General features: G+C 43.2%; 1 protein-coding gene across 1 annotated transcript in view; it reads left to right on the forward strand.

Moving 5' to 3' along the window:
- Nucleotides 1-26,579, forward strand: part of CCDC7 (coiled-coil domain containing 7) — a 294,105-nt gene that overhangs the window by 201,180 nt on the left and 66,346 nt on the right. The window contains 2 exon segments of the mRNA XM_043507137.1: nt 19,453-19,572; nt 20,571-20,699. Coding sequence (XP_043363072.1) covers nt 19,453-19,572; nt 20,571-20,699 — 249 coding nt within the window.

The raw sequence follows: 26,579 nt of genomic DNA on the forward strand, positions 1-26,579 counted from the left end.
CTTGTTAACTGCTGGAATTAGCCTACCTGCTTGTCACCATGGAAGGTTTTCCTCCTTTTCCCCCCCCTGCTGTTGGTGATGGCTTATCTTAAGTGATCACTCTCCTTACAGTGTGTATGATAAACCCATTGTTTCATGTTCTCTGTGTGTGTGTGTATATAAATCTCTCCTCTGTTTTTTCCACCAAATGCATCCGATGAAGTGAGCTGTAGCTCACGAAAGCTTATGCTCTAATAAATTTGTTAGTCTCTAAGGTGCCACAAGTACTCCTTTTCTTTTTGCGAATACAGACTAACAGGGCTGCTACTCTGATTCCTTATCTGTGTCATTAGCATAAGTAGTGTTTGTTTTGTTACCTTACCTCTCCTTAGAGGTAGTTAGGCTAGTGTTTCTTTACTTTATTTTATTCCTTTGGGTTAAAAAAAGAGAGAGAGAGAGAGAGGAAAATAACTCAGTTTCCTACCCTGTCTGGGGGCATTTCCCTTCCTCCCCTCAGGCATCTAATAGACTCTCTCAATTTTTTTTTTTCAGTTAAAAAAAATTAGTAAAGATGATGATCTGCATTCCTCACTGCTAGAAAATGACAACATGCATGCCTGGCTCTCTCTGCTCCAAGCGGTGCCTCTCCTGCCAAAAGTCAGTTCCTGTAATGGCCAGACACACTCACTCTGCCTGGGAGAGCCTCACAGAAGTATTTTACCTGTGACAGCTAAAACGGCAGCTTCACAGGAGCTGGGAGCTGAGGTTAAAATTCCTCCCTATGGAGAAAACACTTCAGTCTGCAGGGGACTCTGGTGGGTGCTGACCCCGGATCATCTCTAAAGCCTTAACCCCTTTTGAAGTGAAGTCGAGGAGAGGAGAGAAAAAAAAAAAAAAAGAGAAGCCAGCAGCAGACTCTCCCCAGAAAGGCTCGTAAAAAGGGCTGCTCCAAGCAACTGGCCAGCCAGAGGGGTTCTCCAGTGTGGCCATCTCGGCACCAATCTAAACACATGGGTTCTGAGTAGCTGGCCAGCCAGTGGGGCTCCCCAGAGCGGCCACCGCAGTAGCACAACACCAGCAGCTCCTGAAGCCCGGCACCAAGAAGAGGCCTCCTGCTGTGAGCTCTGCTCTGCGGCACCATCCCCACAGCACGGAGATGGTCAGGTTCTGAGGCAACAGTACCGCCCCCTAAGGAGAGGGGACAATTACCATTTATAAAAGAGCGGCACAGAGAAACCCTTTGATACCAGGTACAACAAAACTCCCATCTTGGAAGTGTTCTGCACCTTCCCAACCATCAATACTGACAACATACTACAGACACTCCTCTGTGAGACCACGTGAAATATGTGCTCTGGCACTCTGGAGACCTATGGCCTCAGTACCCAGGGAGAGACAATTACCATACCATCTCTAAAATAGTGGCACCAACAAACTTTCTGTACTGGGCACAACAAAACTCTCATTTAGGGAGTGCTCTGCCCAACTATCGGTGGTACCAAATGAACCCATGGTACTGCATGAGCTCTGGTACCCTGGAGGTCTGATGGTTGGGGAAGAACTACAATCCCCATTACTTGGTACCAGGGCCCCAGTATTGAGCACATCCCCACACCCAGAATCGCTCTTGGCACTGGGCTGTATACTGCCAATACCCCAGTCAGCTCCACCCTTGCCCACTGACGAATCTGACACTGGCCAGGATGAGAGATCATTTCCCTGGCCCCTCATCATGGCTTACCGTCATTACAAGGGGCCTCCCTAATTCCATCAAGCACAACCAATCGTGGTATTGGCCCCCTGAGGTAGGGTGATTAGATGTCCCTATTTTATAGGGACAGTCCCGATTTTTTTTTCCCTTATATAGGCTCCTATTACCTCCCAGCCCCTTCCCTGATTTTTCACATTTGCTGTCTGGTCACCCTACCCTGAGATAAGCCCACCGCCCATGCCCGCTTCCTCCCTCTCCCCCACAAGGCCATATTGTAACTCTTGGATGATGGGGGTTTCTGTGATCCAACCTGTCACAGCGACCATCTCCCAGGTCTCAGGGAGAGTCCACCAGATGGTTTGCTACAGCCTGGCTGTCCAGAACACTTGAGCCAGGGCAGGAGGAAGTTTTTTTTCAGAACAGGAAAAAGAACCTGAAGAGGAAGCTACCCTTCCAGCACACTTCTCCTCATCTCTCCCAGATGAGGCTGTGCTGCCCACCCCTCATCAGTAGGTGAAGATTTTAAGAATTTTCTGGATCTTACCAAGAGGGCGGCAGACGAGCTGCAGATTCCCCTACAGGAAGTGGCAGATACACATCACAAGTTGGTGGAAATTCTACACACCAACTTCTCATCTAGAATTGTCCTCCCAATTAATGAAGTGATTCTAGATCCTACCAAAGTCATCAGGCAGACACCACCAGCCTCCATCACAGCAACCAGCAACAGAGTATAAAAATAAAACAAACAAAAACCAACCCCCACCCCTACACTTTTTCCCAAAGAGGCATACTTTGTTTTCAACATCCGCAACCCAACTCCATCATAGTGGATGTGGTTAATGCACAAAGCAAGCAACATAATGCCAAGTCAACTCCATATGAACAGGCTTGGCAAGATGATGTATTCATCAACAACATTACTGTTTATGGCCAAATACAATTTTATTTGTTATGGGAAACCCAGTGTATTTCTGGAACATTACTGGAAACACAAAAAGAACAGATTCAGACCATTCTTAGAGATGGTCAGTTAATAGCCAGACTGATCCTAGAGATAGCACTGGATGTAACTGTTACAGCTGCTCTCCCAGTCTCCATGACAGTGATACTGAGGCGGGTTGTATTGTTTTTGTTTTTTTGGCTACACCTCTCTAGATTGACCAAAGAGCTACCGACTTCCAGTTTGAAGGGCCAAACTCTTTGCGGAGAAGACAGATTTTCTCTCCAATTCCTGAAGGATTCTCGGACCTCATTACACTCTGTAGGAATCTACACTGTGGGACAGAAGAGAAGATGTACCTCTCAACCACACCGCAGGTCACAATCTTCTCAATACTCACCATCTCAGTGCTGTTATGAGCCACAGTGTAAGAGGACAAGGGCTCAAAAGTGGGAACAGTCTGCACCCCAGTCCATGACCTCACAAACTGCCTCTTATAAGCACTTTTGATGAGCTCGTCGAGGGCCTGAACAATGATACCTTACAACATCAGCTGCCATCTATACACCGGTCATGCCACTCAGAACTTTCCTAACTTCACAGCAGTTAGGACTAGCTCTAAAGCCAGGAGATTGATTTCTAGCCCTGAACCTACAGGGTGCCTATTTCCATATCTCAATAAAACCATCGGACAAGAGATTTCCTACTGCTTACCTTTGGGGCAGGATCATTCAGTACAGACTGCTCCACCCAGGGTATTGTTCAAGGTTCTCTTCATTGTAGCAGCATACTAACCCCGGTACAGTGACTGGACTTAATCAGCACCAACCTTGATGCAGTACAACATAGAGTGTTTTTCTCTCTACCCAGATTCACCACGTGGGGACGTCTCCCTAGTACGCTGGGGATCTCAACTACACAACCACAAGGTTCAGGACAAATGGCCTTTCACAGAAATGATCTTCCATGTCACTCTTTTGGGGCTAAGGGCTGCCAGGAGTGCCTGTGCACACTTTCTGCCTTTCATCAAAAACAACACACAAAGGTCATGGTGGATTTAATGTGACCTGTATGTTTTGTATAAACAGCCAAAGGGCTTCCAGATCTCTCTCCCTCTATAAGACATCACTCAAACTTTGGAATTGATGCACCCATCACAATGTGCTCATCTCAGCTGTCTGTCTACAGGTATACAGAAGTCACAACCAACAGGCTCAGTTGCAATTTTCTCATGACAATGAGTGTGTACTGAATTCAGAGGTGCTTCAAGATATATCCGCCCTTTGGGGAACCCTGACTATGGAATTCTTCGCTACTTAACAGAACAAGGAAGGTCTTTGTTACTGCTCCAGGGCCGGCCTGGGGAAACATTCACTGGCAGTTGCCCTCATCTTCCTATGGGACAGGGCCCACTTGTATGTCTTTTTCCAATTTCCTACTCTATCCAAGATTCTGTTGAAAATTCAATGAGACAAAGCGAGAGTTATTCTGATTGCCCCTCTTGACCATGACAAGTCTGGCTCCCTTACCTGACACAGATGGCAATATACTCTCCAGTTTCTCTTCAGCCTATTCTTCACCAGCTCTCTCAAAATAATGGGCTGACCCTTCACCCCAACCCGTGGGTCCTCCACCTCCAGGCTTGGCTCCTTCTTACTTCCAAGGCTTAGAGGCAGAATGCTCTGACAAGCTGAAAGATGTGTTGCAACACAACCAAAAGTTGACCACTCAACGTACTTATCTACACAATGGAAATGACTCCATGTTTGCGTCATTCCAAACACACAGACCCAACCTCCTCTTTCCTTCCTCTGATTTTGCATTACATTTTAAACTCTCACTCAGCTCCCTTAAGGTATATCTCTCTGTGAAAACAGCTTCCCACTTGGTGTTTGCTCACCCACTAATGCATAGATTCTTTAAGGGCATTGGGAATCTCTTCCCGCATGTGACACCACCTGTTCCAGCCTGGGACTTTAACCTAGTTGTCAGGGCCTTGACTAGACCTCCCTCTGAGTCCACTGCAACTTGTTCTCTCTTACACCTGTCCATGAAGACAGCATTTCTAATTGCTATCACCTCAGTTAGGCACATAGAAGAAATAGCGGCCCTGATGGCACATCCATCATTCACAGCCTTTTTTTTTTTTTTTAAAAGATTAACCCTAAGGCCATATCCCAAGTTTCTCCCTACTTTCTCTGCACTTTCCATATGACTCAACAGATCCATCTCCCTGTTTTTTCCCAAAACCACATTGTGACAACAGGGAGATAATTGTGCATATGCTAGATATTAGAAGGACATTAGCATTCTACTTGGACAGGACTAAGGACTTCAGAAAATCCCCTAAGCTCTTCCTTTTGTCCACAGAAAGATCCAAAAGCTCTCTGATATCAGCTCAAATACTATCCAAATGGGTCTCTAGTTGCATTAATTCCTTATCAAGGGTGCAACTTGCTTTCGTCCAGAGTCCATATGCACTCCATGAGATCAGTTTTTACCTCAATCACATTCCATAGGGATACCCCATCTCAGCACTCTATAGAGCAATGACTTGGGTCTCTGCCCATACTTCTGCAGAACATTATGCGATCACTGACTATTTGGCCGCTGACATCATCTTTGACTCTACAGTACTCTCTGTAGTAAAAGACTCCACTCCGAAGGCCCAGCCCCCAGTGGTGGGTACTGCTCAGTAGTCACCTAGAGTGGAGTACACATATGGACGCTACTTGAAGAAGAGGAGGAAGTTACTCACCTTGTGCAGTAATATGGTTCTTCAAAATGTGCGTTCCTTTGGGTGCTCCACAACCCACCCTCCTCCCCTCTACTTCGGAGTTCTCTTTAGGGCTCTGCAGCAGAGAAGGAGGTGAGGGGGGTTCACCCGTGCAGTGCTAAAGAGCCTCAAGGCAGACCACATGGATGGGCACATGCATGTGCTCAATGGACACTGCTACCAAAAATCTCCCATTAGAGAGGTGCAGCGGTGCACGTACACCTACAGTGGAGCACCCATAGGGACACACATCTTTAAGAACCATCATTACTGCGTAAGGTGAGTAACTTTCTCTTGCTATATTACAGAAATGCAAAAGCCACTTTTCAATGTTGATTATCTTGACTATTTCATGATTCCAGGAAAGCCTATGAAATGTTTTTGCTATTTAATGCATTAGAATTTTCCTCTTTCTGTAGAGAGCAAAGAATATGAGCCAAGAGAGCAAAGAAGGATGGTGGATGCAAGTCTCAAAGCAAATCTACATGACCTGCAGCAAGCACAAGCCCCTGCAGCAGGCCAAGTAGGAAAATACATACCTGACGGTGAATACTGACTTAATAGCCTATATGTACAATTAGCAAAAAATGGCAAGTTCTTTGGGGATTCCATGAAATTTCATTAATTTGTGAAACAAAAATATAAATGATCTTTCTTCCATCTGTGTGGTTTTCTCATTCTGCTTTTATGTACTCAGTGTAGAAGAGATCCATATGGCTGTTTGGTAATAAAGGTAGGTGTGGGAATATATTAGGATATTACTTTTTCATGTAGAGTGAATGAGGAGGAAGTGTTCTAGGTGATCTGGACATTGTGGAAGAGAACTTGCTTCAAGATTCTTTTGTCCTATCCAGGGGCTTTTGCAGAGCTGGAAAAGAGTCTCTGGAAGTTGCACCAAATCCCTCCCTATCCCAAAACACACTGCAGCAGATGATGTTGGCCATAACAAACAGTCTGGTTCACTGGAGTCTGAACTGAGGATCTATTAACCCCAGAAAATGTGCATGTTTTCTTCCTGGTGGCTATGGAAGGCAAATAGAGAGACTACCTCCCTATTGGCCATCCACAAACTTCATTGTCATCTAGCTGAGCCTGCCTCTGCTCAGTGCAAGACTGCTCCTAGAAATCAAGTTAGCTGACCCACCCCTTGCAAGCTGCGATATCAGCTTTCCCTCCCACCGTTTCTACCCGTCTGAGCCTCCCATTCCTCTGTGGCTGTCAGTGCTCTTCCTAGTTAAGCAAGGGTGCATTTGGTACTTCACTTATTCCTCACTGCTCCTCCTGGAGAAACAGAGGTTGTTCCTCCTGGCTGGAGGGATGTGGAAAGCAACAGGGAGCCAAAGAGGAGAAGTAGGGGAATGTTGGAATATAGAGAGGAAACTTATTCTGTAAGCAGGGAATGTGAGGGACGACAAGAAGACTGAGGAGATAGAGGGTAACAAGAGGGGCAGAATAAGTAATTTGAGGAATAGTGGTATAGGTTGGAAACAGACAATGGAGGAGCATGTGGGGGAGTGTTCAGATACTATGGCTGTTTGTCATAGCTGACCATGATGTCATGGCCTCATGTGTTCTTTTGTGACATCTGTTCATGGCCTTGCTCCTTGCAAACAGGTATCACACAGGAACATCTGGACTCACAGTGAAAACTTGGTATTGGCCCTGTTTTCAGTCAGTTTTTCACATTTGAAGTGTTTACATTGACTGTCCTCCTTTGCTTTCTGAAGTTCAGCTCACCATAGAGTACTAGAGGAGTGTATCATCTTCCATGTTGATAACGTGCCCTGTCCATCTAAGCTGAGCTTTTATAATCATTGCCTTGATGCTGGTTGTTTTTGCTCCTTCAAGGATGGTAATGTTTGACACTTGTCTTGCCAGTGGACCTTCAGAATAAAGTGAAGGCAATGCGTGTGATATTTTTTTCAAGTTGCTTAATGTGTCTGTGATAAACTGTCCATGCTTCACACTCATAAAAAGGAATGTTATCACAGCTGCATTGTATATCATCAGTTTTGTTGACAGTATGGTATGGTGTTAGAGTATCTTATGGTGAGGTCACCAAAAGCCTGGGTTACCTTTTGTATTCTGTCCGATATATTTTTTTGATCCAGGGAACCATCACTTGAGATGGTACTGTCATGATATGTTAAGTGATTGATGTTCTTTAGTTTATACCATCAATGATAATGTTTGGCTCAGTAGTTGTGGTTGATGGGGTTTTATTTTTTTCCAGGCTGACAGGGAGTCCAAACTGTAAGTTTCCTCTGATAACCTGTCAAGGATAAGGTGTAGGTCACTTTTGCTATGACTAAGTAGACCACAATCATCTGCAAAAAGAGTTTCACATGAGTTACTCAAGAACTTTTGTATTTTCAGTAAACATTTGGAGATTGAAAATTCCTCAATAGCTCTATACCTTATGTAGATGCCCTTTTGAAGGTCGTCAGTTGTGTAATTCAGAATGGCTACAAAGAAGAGATCAAAGAGGACCAGTGCCAGAATAGAACCTTGTTTCATCCTATTATATATGGGGATGAGTTTGAGGTCACCATCTGAGATTACTCAGTCACATCTCTGTGTAATTAACATACAATGTTACCTAATTTGATGGGGCAGCCAAACTTTTCTAGAATTTTCCAGGGGCCATTTCTGCTCAGAGTGTCAAATGCTTTTTTAAGATCAGTGAAGATAACAATCAGTTCCATTTTGATGAATGCATTTTTCCTGAATCTCTCTCTCATGGCATCCACTCACCACTGGGGGACTGCCCTATGTTCCCTCTAAGTTGCATGGCCAACCTATTAAGCATTGCGCAGGCACTCAGGGCTGCGGCAGGGAGAGATTCCTCTCCCCCAACCCAACCCAGCTCAGTCCCTCCCCATCTGCAGCCGAGGGGAGAGGCACCTCTCCCGTGGCCCCAACCCAGCCCCGGACTGGACCTGCCACAGCAGTGGGAGAGGCGCCTTTCCCCCCAGCCCAGGTGCTGCTGCAGGGAGAGAGAGCTGGGGGAAGTCCTCTCTCCCTACCATAGCCCCAGGGAAGCCTGCACCCCAAACCCCTCATCCCTGGCCCTACCGCAGAGCCCAGACCCCTAGCTGGAGCCCAGCACATAAAATTCATTTCGCACATGGGTGGGAAAAATTAGAGGGAACACTGGTGCTGCCTCCAGGCCACTCTGGGGATTAACTTCTTCCAAGTGCTGTGTGCTCCTCTGGAAGGCTCTCAACCTTTCTCTGCAACTCCAGGAGCTCATTCACAATTTGGCCTCTGACCAGCTCACTATGCATGCTTCCCTTTTCTGGGATATAAAATCTTCAGCATGAACTGTCCCAGACAGTCTGCTCTCCACTGCCCAGTCTATGTCACTTCCCCAGGGGGAACCCAGGCCCACCGTCTACTCTGGGTTCCAGCTCAGGGGGCCCTCTCTTCAGTTGCTAAGGTGTGCCCTATCCTATATCTTGCTGCTTTTCTCCTGAGCCTTTCCAGCTCTCCCACTTCTCTGGGGTTGCCAGTCCAAACCCCTTCCTGGCAGGGGGTAACTGTAAACTGTCCTCTATAGTAGGGGTTCCCAAACTTGGCTTGCAGCTTGTTTGTGGCTTCCCACAGCTCCCATTGGCCAGGAACGACAAACTGCGGCCACTGGGAGCTGCAAGCAGCCGTACCTCCAGATGCTCGGGTAAACAAAGTGTCTCATGGCCCACCAGGGGCTTACCCTGAACAAGCCATAAACCAAGTTTGGGAACTCCTGCTTTATAGTTCCAAACACATCTCCCAGGAAGTGACTTCAGACCACTTCCCTGCAGCCCCTATCTGTGCTCAGCTCCTGGCCTCTATACAGCCCTTGTTCCTGTTTAGCTGAGTCTCATCTAATTAATCCATGCTCCCTGGCTCCTCCTCCAGGTGCAGCCTTGGGAGTTAATTGGCCCAACTAGCCACCTTAATCCCTCTAGGGTTTGTGTGGGGCTGGCTGGCCCTTTACACTGTCTCACAACAAAAATAATCTCTGTGGTATTATTACCTGATCTAAATGCACACTGAGTATCTGGTAGAGTCTTCTCTGATACTATATCAACAAGCCAATTGTGTAAAATACAAGCAAGGATGTTATCACCACAGATATCAGGGAGATCCCCAGGTTGTTGCCATGGTCAGATTTGTTGCCTTTATTTCTGTATTGCGCAACTATGATTGCATCTTTGAAATCCTGAGGAATTTTCTCAGATATTCTTGATAAGTTCATCTAGATAATTGACAGTTTGGGGGCCTTAAATTTATAGATTTCAGCTGATACACTGTCTCTGCCTGGTGATTTATCTAACTTCGTTTGTTTGGTAACATTTTGCATTCCTTAACAGTAGGTAATTGGGTGATTCTATATGTGGGGTGCTGGGTTAGTTCCTCTTGCATCTGTGTATTGATAGTAAAGGAGTGGTTGAGTAGCTATACCCATCTTTCAGCAATGTCTCTCTTGTCGTTAATTAAGGTACATTTGAACTCTTTAATGGAGCTGGTCAAATGTCCTAATAGTATGACACTCTAGTTTACAGTGCCAGAGTTCAAATCCCATGGATGCTCCCCCTGTGGGAGTGAAAAATTCTGATACTAGGGTTATGATAGCAGCATAAAGACCTATATTGAAAAGAATAATACAGACTGTGGAGAATATGTGTGAGGTAGTAAATGTGGCAGGAGTGGAAAGAAAAGAAAGGATTGAGAGAGAGTGATAGAGGAGGGAAATAGAGATAATGAAAGCACCTCTACACCATAGCTTACAAGAATGAAAGCAGCTCCGAGCAGCTGGTGTGGAGAATTATTCATTTAAGCTTAATTATTGAATCTCAAATAATCACACACAAACTGGGGATGGACAGTGTTTCTTGAAATATTCCATCATCAGAAGGCAGATGAAAAACAATGATTTATTTATTATATTTTAATATGGTTTTTAAGCCAATCTCAAAATTTTGTGGAGCTCTGCTCCATGAATCCATGCAGCTTGTTGGCAATACTGCTTCACTTGTCCTCCTTCATTTCTCCTATGGCAAGTCCCACAAATCTCCATGCACACCTCCCCCTTCCCAAACTAAGAACAGTGGTCATAGTGGTCTTGGGCCAATAAACTTCCTATGGCTTTTCACAGAAGAGCATTGCCTTTAGTAAACCATGGGAAATTTGTCAGTGCTGAGGCTGCCTTAATAATAGCTTGGAATGCTGGTTCTGAATGGAGTTTACCTGTCAGTTTCCTCCTTTTCCTACCCATAAAAGTTATAATTGTACTACAAACTAATAGATTATTTACTATCAATGCTGCAGATATACAGTAACCACTTTTCATAGTTTGACATTAACTAAGGGTGATAATGAAATATTTCTGTCTTTGTAGAGAGGCAAGTACCTGACCTATTGGACACAAAAAAGCTTTTGCTTACAGATCTGCAACAAGCACAGGCTTTTGCTGCTAGCCAACCAGTCAGTATCAGTGGTAAGTACAGAGTTGAGGCTTGACCTACATTCTTTACTCAGATATAACTCAGTAGCAGTTGTGTGTGAAAATTCACTGAGCCATTCTCAACAGGAGTTTTGGATGAGTAAGGTGTGCAAGATAAGGCCTTCGCGAACATGAAGATCAATTAATCAAAAATCAGTTCTTGGAATTACCCCTCTGGATACCTCATATAATCCCAGCAAGGCAATACTTCTTCCATTTCTCAATTTTGGGTGTGATTATGTCCTAAAAAAGAGTGCTGGCCACAAACTGGAAAAAGGATTTCTTAGGCATGGTGATTTTCACTGTCTATACTTGAAAGGTAACCGGTTTGTTTTGTTTGGGAGGAGTGGTAGATACGCTGGAGGGGAGGGATAGGATACAGAAGGACCTAGACAAATTGGAAGATTGGGCCAAAAGAAATCTAATGAGGTTCAATAAGGATAAGTGCAGGGTCCTGCACTTAGGATGGAAGAATCCAATGCACCGCTACAGACTAGGGACCGAATGGCTCGGCAGCAGTTCTGCGGAAAAGGACCTAGGGGTGACAGTGGACGAGAAGCTGGATATGAGTCAGCAGTGTGCCCTTGTTGCCAAGAAGGCCAATGGCATTTTGGGATGTATAAGTAGGGGCATAGCGAGCAGATCGAGGGACGTGATCGTTCCCCTCTATTCGACACTGGTGAGGCCTCATCTGGAGTACTGTGTCCAGTTTTGGGCCCCACACTACAGGAAGGATGTGGATAAATTGGAAAGAGTACAGCGAAGGGCAACAAAAATGATTAGGGGTCTAGAGCACATGACTTATGAGGAGAGGCTGAGGGAGCTGGGATTGTTTAGTCTGCAGAAGAGAAGAATGAGGGGGGATTTGATAGCTGCTTTCAACTACCTGAAAGGGGGTTTCAAAGAGGATGGCTCTAGACTGTTCTCAATGGTAGCAGATGACAGAACAAGGAGTAATGGTCTCAAGTTGCAATGGGGGAGGTTTAGATTGGATATTAGGAAAAACTTTTTCACTAAGAGGGTGGTGAAACACTGGAATGCGTTACCTAGGGAGGTGGTAGAATCTCCTTCCTTAGAGGTTTTTAAGGTCAGGCTTGACAAAGCCCTGGCTAGGATGATTTAACTGGGACTTGGTCCTGCTTTGAGCAGGGGGTTGGACTAGATGACCTTCTGGGGTCCCTTCCAACCCTGATATTCTATGATTCTATGAAAAGCAGGGCATCATTTAGTTAATAAGTATTTCCCGGCTCAGGATTTTACTGACCCAATATACTGCATTGGACTACTTCTGCTCATTTTCTGCTGCAGCAGATGCCATTTGAACAAAAAAGGTAAAAATATGAACAGGAAGGAGATTTTTAATTTTATTTTTATATATTTGATATATTTAGATAATTTTCCCCTTATAGACCACAGTGGTTTCTGTGAAGTGGTTTAATTTTATAATCTAAATTACCTTTTAGACAATTTTGCGTAGTTATTATAAAAGTGTATTTAGTGTAGTTACTGGAGAAATTCAAAAACTTTTCTCAATTAAATAACTTGTTTATTACCTATTAAAGAGAACAAAGACTTTTTTCCTATTGAACACACTAAAAATGTCATCTTTCTGTAGTAGCATACATGCACTAAATAAGCAAAGAAGGATCTTGGCAGCAAGTATAGAGGCAAATCTACACAAACACAAGCAGCAGGCCAAATAAGAAAATATAGACTCAATCATGAGTGTGAAGTAAACAACTTAGTTAACAAAAATTATGAATTCACTGGTGATTCAGTGGGCTTCTATGAATCTAAATTTTGAACCAAAAATGTAAATTCTCTCTCAAACCTATGAAGCTTTCTAAATCAACTTTTTAATAGTCAACGTAACTACCATTTTGTATATATGAGAAGCCATTCACACTGATGAGATACGCTCAGTTCACACTGGAGTATATCCAGAGAATTGTGTTTTCATATAGGGGAGCACTCTAAAAAGTTTCCTGCCATCTCTGCCATTAACTTTTGTCTTAAATTGGTAACACCAGGAAAGTTAGTACACTGTGTAAGTTCATTCACAGCAGTCATGATGAGGGACCCTGGCACAGGGTGTAAAAAAATGTTGCTCAAACCACTGAGAGGGAACTTGATAATGTTGATCTGTCCTCTTTGAGATGGGCACAAGGGAGGCTGGGGTTTGCTAAGTAATTTGACTTTGTCAAGCAATGCTTCTTTGATAGAAGGCACCACTTTTCCTGGTACTGCTGTCTGAAAATGCAGAGGTGTTTGTGTGGATTTTCCTGCACAGTCTGAGCCTGAATCAGGGTTGATGCCACTCTCCACCTCAAGTCCTGGAAGGTCATAAAGTCCTCTGGGTTGGGTGAGGGCATCTCAGGAGCAGTCAACTCATCAGATGAAGAAATATGAACTGGGGCCTGATACATGTCATCTTGCACCTCCTTGTCCAGTGGCTCTAGACTGGAAAACTATTTGGGTATTAGAGGAGTTAAGGTTTCCTTCCTCGTGGCCACAGGTGAAGGAGATTTAGATTTGGAGTGAGGTACCAAAATAGATCTTGGGTCACAAGGAACAATGCAGGGAGACCAGTATGGCCATAGTGTAGCCACAGTGCCCATATTGCATAGGAGAACCCCATGGGGTTTAGTCCCTGGGTGTGGATCTCTTGTCCATAAGCACATGTCCTAAAGGAGTGTCTCTAATGCAGAAGGAGGCAGAGCCCAAGATCTGAAGGATCTAGAGAGTGAACCTTATTTACCACTGTGTAATTCAGAAGAGAAAAAGTAGTACTCTTCCTGAAAAGGCAGAGCAGTACTGGTCAATGTCGTGTGATTTTTGAAGGTGCGCAGCCCTGAGTAAGTAGTAGCTGCAGGTGGTTCTGATGGTAGTACTGATGCCAGAGCTGTTGTGGCACCCAGGTCAGATTTGATGTACTCTGTATCAGTGCTGTGTGCTGAAGGAGAGATGGCATAGGCAGGCATAGCAGATCTTTGTCTTGTAAGAGAAAGCAGCCATGCACACACAGCTGAAGATGATAGCACTGGGATCGATGGTACCAGAGTTAACAAGGCAAAAGTTACCAGTGTCAACAAAGTCAGTTTTTGATGGTACTACAGTGGATGATACAGAAGATGTTGGTCTGAACAGTGCAGATGATGTCACTACTGGAGTAAACGGCACCACCTCATGTGGTACCAGGGAGTGGTGCTCCATGAGCTGCACTATTGCTTTTCTACTGGAGGACTTTCCGTGTCTGTCTGAGCTATGGTGGGTAGAGTCTTCTGAGGGACAAGGTACCCTTCAGGGATCTCAACTCATTCTTCTCAACTCAAGTAGAAGATGTCTTGGGCAATTTTGAAGAAGACCTGGAGATGAGGTGAGCGAGCTCTGCCCTCCATGAGCCTTTTTTTTTTTTTTTTTTGAAGAGGCAGAAGAAACTGGCAGGGCACTCGTTGAAGTGTTCTGTTCCTTCACATGCAACATAGCCCAACTCAGAACAGGGATGCATTGTCTTTTCTAGAAAGTGTTCCCTCAGGCATATCTGACAGAAATTGCATGCCTTGGACAGGAATGACTTCAAATATTGTGTTTCTCCTTTTAAATGTCCATCAACATATCAAAACAGGCAGTGGGAATGCCCATCATTAAAGGGCATTGCTGCCTACCAGGTCAGACATTTTTTAAATCTTGGAGACTTCTGCATAGCTAATGGCAGAGACAACACCAGGAACAAAGTGAAAAAGGAGGATCCGCATTAAAAAGGAAACTAAAACTTAATACCTACCTATACTTATCTATTAACATTATAGTCTAACTATTTACAATAAGTTGAAAAATTGCTAACTGAGAGAACTGGAACTTGAAGAAATATGGAGCGCTCCAACTTGCACAACAGGCAGTGAAAATGAATTGAGAGGGACTCTGTATCCATATCTTGTATGGAAGTCATACGGGGCTCATGCACTCCCCACAATGATACTCCTAGAAAAAGTCTCTGACTTAGAGCAGTAGGTGTGTATATGTGCAATCATTTGAAGAACAGCAGTTACTGCACAGATAAGTAACTGTCCGCCTCCTCCTCCCCCCCCCGAAAGTGAGGACCATTTGTAGGGAGTCTAGATCACACTGTATCTGCAGCAAAGGGATAAAAGACTCAAATGTGTGTTTCTCTGACTTTATGTGAATGAGCACAAAGGCAGAATTGAGAATCCTGGACATACTGCAAAATTACAAGTAAGTAATCTTCCTTTATAGTCATAGAATATGATGGATATATTCTGCATTGTTCCTGGGTATGGTTTTGGAACTGCCCAGTGTTGTGGGTTCGTCTGGCTCAATCTGGTCTCTCTCATCAGTTATGACTTGAATTCAACAGGATCTAGTTTTTGTATAATCTTGTCTAGCAGGACTGTTTTGCTAGGCTGAGGGCCCAGTGCAAGGAAAAGAGACCCATAGTAGAGTGAACAGTGTGTTTTTTGTTCGTGGAGGAGAAACCAAAGGAGGGGCAGCTACTGTGTATGTTTTTGGCAGACAGCCACAAATCTACAAAGGAGTAGACACTATCATAGGAGAAGATACCCACCAAGTTGTTTGATAGTTTAGATGTGAGTTAGTGTAAATGAGTTGCTTATTTCAGTAGAGTAATTTAAGAGAATATCTTGTGGGTTGATCTGTATGTTGTAGGAGCAAACTAGCTCAGAGGCTACCTTATTCTGCACTAGTCCTTATGCAGAACTAGTATTGAGCTGGTAGTTTCCCTGACAGCTCCTTCCTCTGGTATCCTACCAGCATTCTACTCGGTAGATCTTGGCCATAGCGGAACATCTTGCCCACTAACACCATAAATATGGATATACTAAAAGAAAGTTGATACTCTTCCAGGTTTGTACTTATGAGAGATTCACAGATTCTAAGGTCAGAAGGACCACTGTGATTATCTCGTCTTACCTCCTGCATAACACAGGTCATAGAACTCCACCAAAATAATTCCTGTTTGAACAAGAGCTTTTAGAACATCTAATCTTGATTTTAAAATTGCCACTGATGGAGACTCTATCTGCAATCAAGTCACCCCCTTAACTTTCTCTTTGTTAAGCTAAATAGATTGAGCTCTTTGAGTTTCTCAGTCTAAGGCATGTTTTCCAATCATTTAATCAGTCTCGTGGCTCTTCTCCGAACCTCTCAAATGTATCTATTTTCTTGAATGGTGCACACACAAACTGGAAAAAGCATGCCAGTAGTGGTCACACTAGTGCCAAATACAGACTTTATATAATATTACAAAGCTCTGTCCTTGCCTCCTCATGGGTCCCGCGTTTCCTGGTGGATTTCGCTAGCCTCAGAGGCTTACTGTGACCCTCCACGTAACCCTTCTTTCTCTAGAGACTAGGGTCACAATCTACTGAGCCTTTTTCATCATAAGCCAGCGAGGGAGGTGAGAAGTTATCCTTCCTTGTACAGGCTCTGTTGTCTCCCAGTCTCAGTGATTAATCTGGGGGCAAAGGTGGTGGGTGGGAGCCCGGGCTCCAGCCCAGGGACCCTAATAGTATCAGCTATGGTAGCTGACCTTTTAGAAACATGACATGTACAATTCCCTGGGCTACTTCCCCCACAGCAGCCCTCACTCCCTGAAGCTCCACTTCACCCTTACCTCAGGGCCTCTTTCCTTGTGCCTGATATGGTGTGTACTACTCAGCCTCTCCAACCACACAACTTCTTCCCACAGCTCCTGACATGTACACCCACCTGACTAACTGGGAGGCTTTTAACTAGTTTCAGCCAGCCTCTGATTGGCTTCAGGTGTCCCAATCAACCTAGCCTTCTCCCTGCCTTCTGGAAAGTTCTTAATTGGCCCCAGGTGCCTTAATTGACCAGGAGCAGCTGCCATTTCACTTATCCTGGTACCAGGGATTTGTTTAGCCTGGAGCTAATATATCTATCTCCCACTAGTCTTCCATAGTCATCTGGCCTTGCCCCGTCACAATAACGTTTCTACTTCTATTTGAGATTCCCCTGTTTACGCATCCAAGGATTGCATTAGCCATTTTGGCCACAGCGTCCTACTGGGAGCTCATGCTCAGCTGACTATCCACCATTACCCCCAAATCATTTTTTTTTGTGTCACTACTTCCCAGGATCAGGTCTTCCATTGTATAAACTTGGTCTACATGCTTTGCTCCTACATGTATATATTTGCATATGCTAGTTTTAAAACACATTGTTTGTGCCCAGATTATCAACAGATCCAGATTAGTCAATATCAGTGACCTGTCCTCTTCCTTATTTACCACTTTGTCAATTTTTGTATCATCTGCAAACTTTATCAGTGATGATTTTATGTTTTTTTTTTCCAGGTCATTGATAATGTTAAATAACGTAGATCTGAGAACTGATCCCTGCAGGATCAGATATTTGTACATGCTAGCTAAAGCTTGCTTGGTTATCTATACATGCTGCAATCACACCTCTGACTGTCGTGTAGACCTATCCTAAATAGTCTACCAATCCACAATACAATTCCACACCCATTTTATGATGCTCTCCCCTATATAATTATATTTTGAGACCTGTCAGCCACTTATAAATCAATTTAGTGTGTGCCATATTTAAACACACTACCTTTCTAATAGCTACCCACTACCTTCTCTGTCATGTAACTGTGATTGCTACTGCTCAGAACAGCAGTGCCATTAGAACTCAGCTTAACTCTCCCACTTCCTCCAGGCTGAAGCCTCACAAGCCTATCCAGTCAATTCCACCTCTGCTTGAAGCTCCCATTATTCCATGGCTATCAATGCTTCTACCTCACAATTGGGAAATGGCTTTAAAACTTTACTTCTCTCGGGTGCCTCTAGCCAGGGAGAGGATGATCCTGTTCTCCTCAGCTGCTGCTGCTTTGCTGCTCCAGGTTGGGGGAAGCTTGAGGGCCAAATGACACCTGAATGCAGGGGAAAACAAGGACATTGTGTGACCAGGGAATGTGGGATCTGAAGGGAAACTGAGTGTGTGTGTGGGGGTGGGGTGGGGGGGGAATAGAGTAAAAAGTGCCAAAAGGGAGAATGTGAAGGGTAGTATGCTGAGAAGAAAGATGACAAACATCATGTGGTTGATCTGAGATAAACTATGAGGAGTATATAACGAGAATGTGTGTGTGGCAGAAGACTTGGCTGGACTGATATAAAGATGCAGGGAACTAGAAGAAGGTTGGAGAGAAATAGAAGAGGGGGGGATGGAGAGCACGGAAGCACCCCTACTCTACAGCTTATAAGAGGGTAAGCGGACTCCCTTCTCTAAGTAGCCAGTGTCATGGGTAGTGGGTAGTCTTACTAGTGATCAGAACAGGAGTAAGGCTAGGTCAGATACCAGAGGGTCAGAGACAGGCCGGAGGGTAAACCAGGAGTCAAGTGTCAGGAGGCAGGCAGGCTCAGGTTACTAGGAGACCAGTAGGAGCAGGTATTGTAGAAGAAGCAGTCCTGAGCAGAAAGAACCTAGTGATGTGGACAACATCGTCTTCCTGTGCTTGGTTTAAGTAGAGGCTGTGGAACAATCAGGACCCCCATGGTTCCACCAATCAAATCTCAGGCCTGGAGTCCTCTGTTAAGAGTTCAGCTGCTGTTCTAGCACCTGTTAGCAGGTTATTGAGTGGCAGGTTGGGGCTGCCTAGCGCTTACGAACCCAGTGGACCGAGGTCTGAGACCTGGTGTGGAGGGTCACATTTTCGCTTGCCCATTTAAGCTTAAATATTGAATCTGAAATGATCACACACAAATTGGGGATCGACAGCTTCTCCAGAAACATTCCAATATCAGAAGGCAGATGAAAAATGATGTGATTATTGTATTATAATGTGATTTGTAAGCCAATTTCATTATTTTAAGCTTTGCTCCATGAATATTGAATGCTCCTTATTGGCACAAATGCTTCCCTTGTCCTCTCTCATAGTGGTCATAGCGGTCTTGGGCCAACAAACTTCCTATTGCTTCTTACAGAAGAGCTTTCCCTATTGTAAACCATTGGAAGTTTGTCAGACCCTAAGCCTGCCTCAATAACAATTTGGAATGCTCATTATCAGTGGAGTTTACTTTTCAGTTTCCTCCTCTCCCTACTGTTTAAAGATATAATTGTATTGTAGATAGGTAGACTATTTAGGATATGTCTACAATGCAGTCAGAGGTGTGATTGCAGCATGTATAGATAACCAAGTAAGCTTTAGCTAGCATGTACAAAGAGCTGTGAAGCCACAGCAGGAGGGACTTCAGTGTGCTATCAAGTACTATACAAGTAAGTACCAAGGGTCCTAGGTGACTTGTACAGCTTACATTGAATCCCATGCTTCACTGCTAGTGGTACTAGTGCTAGTTAGATTAAAGCTAGTTTAGGTTTGTCTACATGTGCTGCAATCGCATCTCTGATTGCAGTGTGGACATACCTTTAGATCAGTTATTGTTGATATATGGGGACCACTTTTCAGTTTATCTTATTTCATGTCATTCAGATTGAAAAGGAAACATTTATATTCACTTTCTATTGATGACTGAACTGTTCCACCTTTACAGAGAAACATATAAATGAGCTAGCAGAAAAGAGAAGACTGCTTCTTACAAGTCTAAAATCAAATTTGAAAGATCTGCAACAAGCACAGGCTCTTGCTGCTAGCCAACCAAGCAGTATGAATGGTAAGTAGAGAGTTACGGCTCGATCCTACTTCTTTACCTGAATAAAACTCACTAGCAGCTTTGTGTGGCTAGATGCGGATTCACTGAGTCATACTCAGGCATATCACCTGAGTTAGGGATACAGGATTAGGTCTTTATTAACATTAAGATCTATTAATCAAAATTTAGTTCTGGGAGCTCTCCATTTGAATACCTCTTTTAGATTGCTAAGAAATTTCAAGGCAACATCTGTGTTGTTTTCCATATGTAGTAGGGAGCACATATTAAAGGAAAGTGCTGCTCTCACACTGGCAAAAAATATCATACATAGCTTGTTTGCCATTCTGAGTGCTTTAAGTGGAAACAGGTTTGTTCTAAGTAGTTGTCATCATTTAGTTGATAAGCATTTCTGACAGTCCCAATATGCTCTACCAGTCCACTACTGCCGATTGTCTACCTTCGTGAAAGGCCATTATACTATAAAAGTAAAAAAGTAAGCAGGTAGGAAAAAATATTTTTTAGTTTTTTGAGATAAACTTAGAACATTCTTTAAACATAAACAGTATTTTTACCTGATGGTTTCTGTGAAGTGGTTTAATTTTATAATCTGAAAGATCTTTCTAGATGTTTTTCTGTGATTATTGTAGAAAATGTATTTTTAGTAGTTATTAGAAAAATTGAAAAGTAATTTTCTTTGTTAAATATCTTGTCTATTTCATGTTAGAGAACATGTATCAAATGCTTAATTACCATTTTTTTAGTGTAGTGGTTTTCAACCTTCTTTTCATTTGCGGACCCCTAAAAATTTTTGAATGGAGGTGCAGACCCCTTTGGAAATCTAGATATAGTCTATGGACCCCCAGAGAACCATGGACCACAGGTTGAAAACCAGTATTCTATGATAATGACACCCTTTCGCAGACCCCTTAGATATCATCTGCAGATCCCCAGGGGTCCGTGGACCACAGATAGAAAGCCACTGTTCTAGTGAACCCACTAAAAGCTTTCTGTTTCTGTAGAGAAAAAAGTATATGAGCTAACTCAAAAAAGGATGTTGACTTCAAGTTTAGAAGCAAATCTACAAGATCTGCAACGAGCCCAAGCTCTTGCAGCAGGCCAAGTAGTAAAATGCAGACCTGATGGTGATGGTGAGTGCAGAATTGATAACTTACAGGTACAGTCAGAAAAATTGTAAGTTCTTTTGGAGATTCCTTTTTCTGCCATGGATAAAATGCTTAAAAGAAGAAAATAAATTCATTACTTATATTTTTCCACTTGTGAAGCTTTTAAATCTGTCATTTGGATACTTGTATGTAAATGTAATGTAATGTAAACTGGTAAGAGACTCTACAATTTCCCATATATAAGAAGCAGTCCACATATATGAGATGATTTACTAGTATCTGAACTGAACATGGAGTAAGGAAAGAATCTCATAGAAGATCAAAAATTGACTGCCATCTCAACAACTAACACCTCAATGGTTTTCCCAAAAGTAAATTCCCCCCCAGAATAAGACCCTTGCCAAAACCTTCAAAGCTTTGTCCCTCAAGTTGGGCCATAAATCCATATCTAGGCTCCTAAATGAGTGACTTGATTTTCAGAGATACCCAAATACCAATTCAAGTCAATTGAAATGAATAGCACAAGGGACCTGTTTTTTATGGTCCACTTTTGGAGATTGATGGAACCACTGAGTTCTTCTTTGCGTGGCTTCTGAATATTCCCACTCTGGGGGTGTACTGGCTGCGCAGTTCTGATAGAACTTTCTCATAGCAGACCTGTTGGAGCATTCTCATGCCTCCTTTTGCCCCTCCCCACACTGTTCCTCAATATTCTGAGGGTAAAAGGGGCATGGCACTCCAGCAGCCTCAGTTCTTTTGAACTCAATTGCAGATATACCAGGAGCCTCCTTTGGTCAATTTGATCCAGATTCATGGACCCAAGACTCAGTGCTGTAGCTAATTCTTAGTGTAAGATTAGCCTCTTCAATTTAATTTCTAGTATTTCCCTAATTCATTTTAGTATGTTTGATCAGTTCCCATGCCCCAGGGCAGAGCTGATGGCAGATCCGAAAGAAAAAAGGCCAGGATTTGATAAGTGTTCATCTTGTCCTTCGGTATTCTCTGCTTCTTCTTCAAGTACTTGTCACATATACATTCCATTCTGGGTGTGTGCACTCACAACGCACTTGAGCAGGAGATTTTTGGTAATCAGTTCCCATCAGAGTGGCATGTGCCTTGAGTGCTCTTGTGCCACCAACCAAAGACATAAAGGGTGGGCCACCCCAACTCCCTCTCAGTTTCTTCTCACCACTCAGGGTTATAATTTGAAGCTTGCTGTCCCACCTTACAGGTCACTGTTCTCCTTCAAGTGATTGTGCATGTATACATTCCACAGCAGGTGTATATGCACCCAATGCATTAGAGTTGGAGACTTTTGGCAGCAGTACCACAAGGAGGGTGGATATGCTCCTGCTCTCCAAACAAGGGCATAAAAAGGGCATCTGCTGCCTCCTTCTCAGTTCTTTCTCATCGCCTGTGACAAGAGTGGTCTGTAACATTTGCTTTGGTTAGCGAGCATTATAAAGCTTTAGTGAATATAGTTATATGTAATGTTGTTGTAGCCTTTTCAGTCACAGGATATTAGAGAGATTTCCAACACAACTTCAGCAACCACCACCCATCCACTAAAAACTCTCTGGAACACCTCCACACGAGCATCTACTTCCTGGACCCCATGGTCAGCTTCAAAAATGGAACCCTACAGGCAACTATATACAACAAACTCATGGATCACCACTTACCTTTGTAGATCCAGTTACCCAGATACACCACAAAATCTGTTACCTACAGTCAGGCACTCACATACCACAGAATATGCTCTGAGGAGGAAGTCCGGGATATACATCTTAACACACTCAAAACTGCCTACAGCAAACAAGGACATTCACTAGAGAAGTAGACTGCATAATAGAATGGGTCACACAAATACTCCAAAGAGAACCTGCTTCGGTACAGAAATAAACCCCCCTCTGACAACACCGCAATAGTTGTCACGTATCACCCCACCAGGATACACCAACTCAAAGCGGCAGCTAGAACAACAGATGCAAAACCTGCAGACATATTTCGACTGCTACAATGATCAACACCCCCCACAACACTCTTTTCAAGATCCATAGGTCCTACACATGCCTATCACAATATGTGATGTACTTCTTTCAGTACACTAAATGTCCTAATAGCAACTTTGTGAGTGAAACAAGACAATCACTATTCTCTCAAATGAACTCACACAGGAAAATAAGACAAAAACAGCATGTTACCTGTGGGTGAACACTTTTCACAAAGCGATCACTGTATATCTGACCTATCAGTCCTCCTCTTCAAAGGAAACCTTGAAAGCATAAAAGTTTGAAAAGATGAGCCCTAGAAATTAAATTCATAACTTTGCTAGACAGTGAAAATCACAGACTGAATAGAGACAATGGATTTATGGCTTGTTGCAACAATCTATAACCCACTAACAACCTCCCCAGCAACTTCTCCTACCCCTTCCTCCCTATGATTGAAGGGGTGTTAGCAGGCTACTTCACCTTGTATGGTCCCTTGAAATATCTGTTAACCACTTATTCTAAACAATCTGTTTCATCTTGTATTTAGCTGTGACACTCTAAGTAAGTTTCCCAGACCAGAAGAAGAGCTCTGTGTTTAAGGTCAAAAGCTTGTCTCTCTCAACAACAGAAGTTGGTCCAATAAAAGATATTACCTCACCCATCTTGTTTCTCTAATATAGTTAGTCATATTCAGTAGTAGTTTAGTAGTTCCCTGGAGGACTTTAGTATGAAAAAATCCCCTGGTTTTAAGTAGTGTGCCACATACAGGGCTGTTACCTCTGTCATACAAGTACAAGACCCGCTTATTGAGGACCACATGAGGGCCAAATGTTTCATTTGTACCTTCTTCCCCATCAGGACTAAAAACAGAGGGATTTTCATCTTAAAGTTCACTTCATGCAAGAAGTGATTTGCCCTGTGCTGGAGTTTAGCCCTGTCTGTGAGGCAGGGGACACAGAATTGACCAGGAGTGCCCCTCCAGCTGCTTCTGATTCCAACTGATTCTGATTTCTGTCTGGTGACAAATGTCATGCTTTGTTTTCACTGCCAGCCTTGTTAAAGCGCTCCAGACATTCTGATGCTGACAGGTGCATAAAGTATCGGACTTCTCACAGAAAGTCCTCTGATAAAGGTGTGAGACTTCACAAATCCAATGCTCACTGGTTCCATCTGAGGCAACACACTCAGACTCCAGGTCCTTCAGGGCTGTCAAGACTAATATCTTCTAGTATCTTCACTCCTTTGATCTGTCACAGGCAACAACCATTACCATACACAGTGCTTCACTTCGGGCTGTCATCAGACCCAAGATCCTCACTAATTGCATGCCATAGGTGGCAGTTCACCTACGTCCTTTGGGCATCCAAATATTTCCTTACCTGGACCAGTGGCTGATTCATAGAATATCCAGCAACCAGGACCAAAACAGCACCCTAGTCAACTGGGCTGGGCTTAGGCCTACAACTAAATTTGGATAAGTCACAGTTACAACCAACAAATAGAATCATAGAACTGGAAGGGACCTTGAGAGGTCATCTTGTCCAGCCCCTGCACCAATGCCAGGACTAAGTATTATCTAGACCATTCCTGACAGGTGTTTGTCTAATCTGTTCTTAAAAATCTCCAATGATGAAGATTCCACAACCTCCATAGGCAAATTATTCCAGTGCTTAACCACCCTGACAGTTAGGAAGTTTTTCCTAATGTACAACCCAAACCTCCCTTGCTGCAATTTAAGCCCATCACTTCATGTCTTATCCTCAGAGGTTAAGAAAAACAATTTTTCTTCCTTCTCCTTGTAACAACCTTTTATGTACTTGAAAACTGTTATCATGTCCCCTCTCAGTCTTCTCTTTTCCAGACTAAACAAACCCAATTTTTTCAGTCTTTCCTCATAGGTCATGTTTTCTAAACCTTTAATCATTTTTGTTGCTCTTCTCTGGACTCTCCAATTTTTCCACATCCTTCCTTAAATGTGGTGCTCAGAAATGGAGACAATACTCCAGTTGAGGCCTAATCAGCGCGGAGTAGAGCAGAAGAATTGCTTCTCGTGTTTTGCTTACAACAATCCTGCTAATACATCCCAGAAGGGTGTTTTTTTCATTTTTTCATTTCATTTCATTTCATTTTTTTCGCAACAGTGTTACACTGACTCATATTTAGCTTGTGGTTCACTGAATCCCAGTGCCCTTTCTGCAGTACTCCTTCCTAGGCAGTCATTTCCCATTTTGTATGTGTGCAGCTGATTGTTCCTTCCTAAGTGGAGTATTTTGCATTTGTCCTTATTGAATTTCATCCGATTTACTTCAGACCATTTCTCCAGTTTGTCCAGAACATTTTGAATTTTAATCCTATCCTCCAAAGCACTTGCAACCCCTTCCAGCTTGGTATTGTCCACAAACTTTATAAGTGTACTCTATCTGCCATTATCTAAATCATTGATGAAGATATTGAACCGAACTGGACCCAGAACTGATCCCTGTGGGACCCCACTCATTATGCCTTTCCAGCATGACTGTGAACTACTGATAACTACTCTCTGGGAAAGGTTTTCCAACCAGTTTTGCACTCACCTTATAGTAGCTCCATCTAGGTTGCATTTTCCTAGTTTGTTTGAGAAGGTAATGCAAGACAGTATCAAAAGCTTTACTAAAGTCAAGATGTACCACGTCTACTGCTTCCCCCCTATCCACAAGGCTTGTTCCCCTGTCAAAGAAAGCTATCAGATTGGTTTGACATGATTTCTTTTTGACAAATCAATGCTGACTGTTACTTATCACCTTATTATCTTCTAGATGTTTGCAAATTGATTGCTTAATTATTTGCTCCATTATCTTTCTGGGTACAGAAGTTAAGCTGACTGGTCTGTAATTCCCTGGGTTGTCCTTATTTCCCTTTTTTTAGATTGGCACTATATTTGCCCTTTTCCAGTCTTCTGGAATTTCTCCCGTCTTCCATGACTTTTCATAGATAATCGCTAATGGCTCAGATATCTCCTCAGTCAGCTCCTTGAGTATCCTAGGATTCATTTAATCAGGCCCTGGTGACTTGAAGACATCTAATTTGTCCAAGTAATTTTTAACTTGTACTTTCCCTATTTTAGCCTCTTCTGATCCTTCCTCATTTTCACTGGCATTCACTGTTAGATGTCCAATCACCATCAACTTTCTTGGTGAAAATCGAAACAAAGAAATCATTAAGCACCTCTGCCATTTTCACATATTCTGTTATTTATTTCCCTCCCACACACACTGAGTAATGGGTCTACCCTGTCCTTGGTCTTCCTCTTGCTTCCAATGTATTTGTAGAATATTTTCTTCTTACCCTTTATGTCTCTAGCTAGTTTGATCTCTTTTGTGCCTTGGCCTTTCTAATTTTTTCCCTACATACTTGTGTTATTTGTTTATATCCATCCTTTGTAATTTGACCTAGTTTCTATTTTTTGTAGGACGCTTTTTTGATTTTTTGATCATTGAAGATCTCCTGGTTAAGCTAGGGTGGTCTTTTGCCATATTTCCTATCTTTCCTATGCAGTGGGATAGTTTGCTCTTGTGCCCTTAATGTCTCTTTGAAAAACTGCGAACTGTCTTCAATTGTTTTTCCCCTTAGACTTGCTTCCCATGGGATCTTACCTACCAACTCATTTAGTTTTGCCTTCTTGAAATCCATTTATTTTGCTGTTCTCTCTCCTATCATTCCTTAGAATCATGAACTCTATCATTTTCATGATCACTTTCAAATTCTCAACCAGTTCCTCCCTATTTGTCAAAATCAAATCTAGAACAACCTCTCCCCTAGAGCGCATAACCTTCATAGGGGAAGACCTCAGTGCCATTACTGCTATGGCTTACCTTGCAAAGCAGAGAGTCCTTTCGCAAATAATTGTCCACTGGCCAGGTCCAGTCAGAAT

This window comes from Dermochelys coriacea, chromosome 2 (assembly GCF_009764565.3).
Source record: "Dermochelys coriacea isolate rDerCor1 chromosome 2, rDerCor1.pri.v4, whole genome shotgun sequence".
Lineage (NCBI taxonomy): Eukaryota > Metazoa > Chordata > Testudines > Dermochelyidae > Dermochelys > Dermochelys coriacea.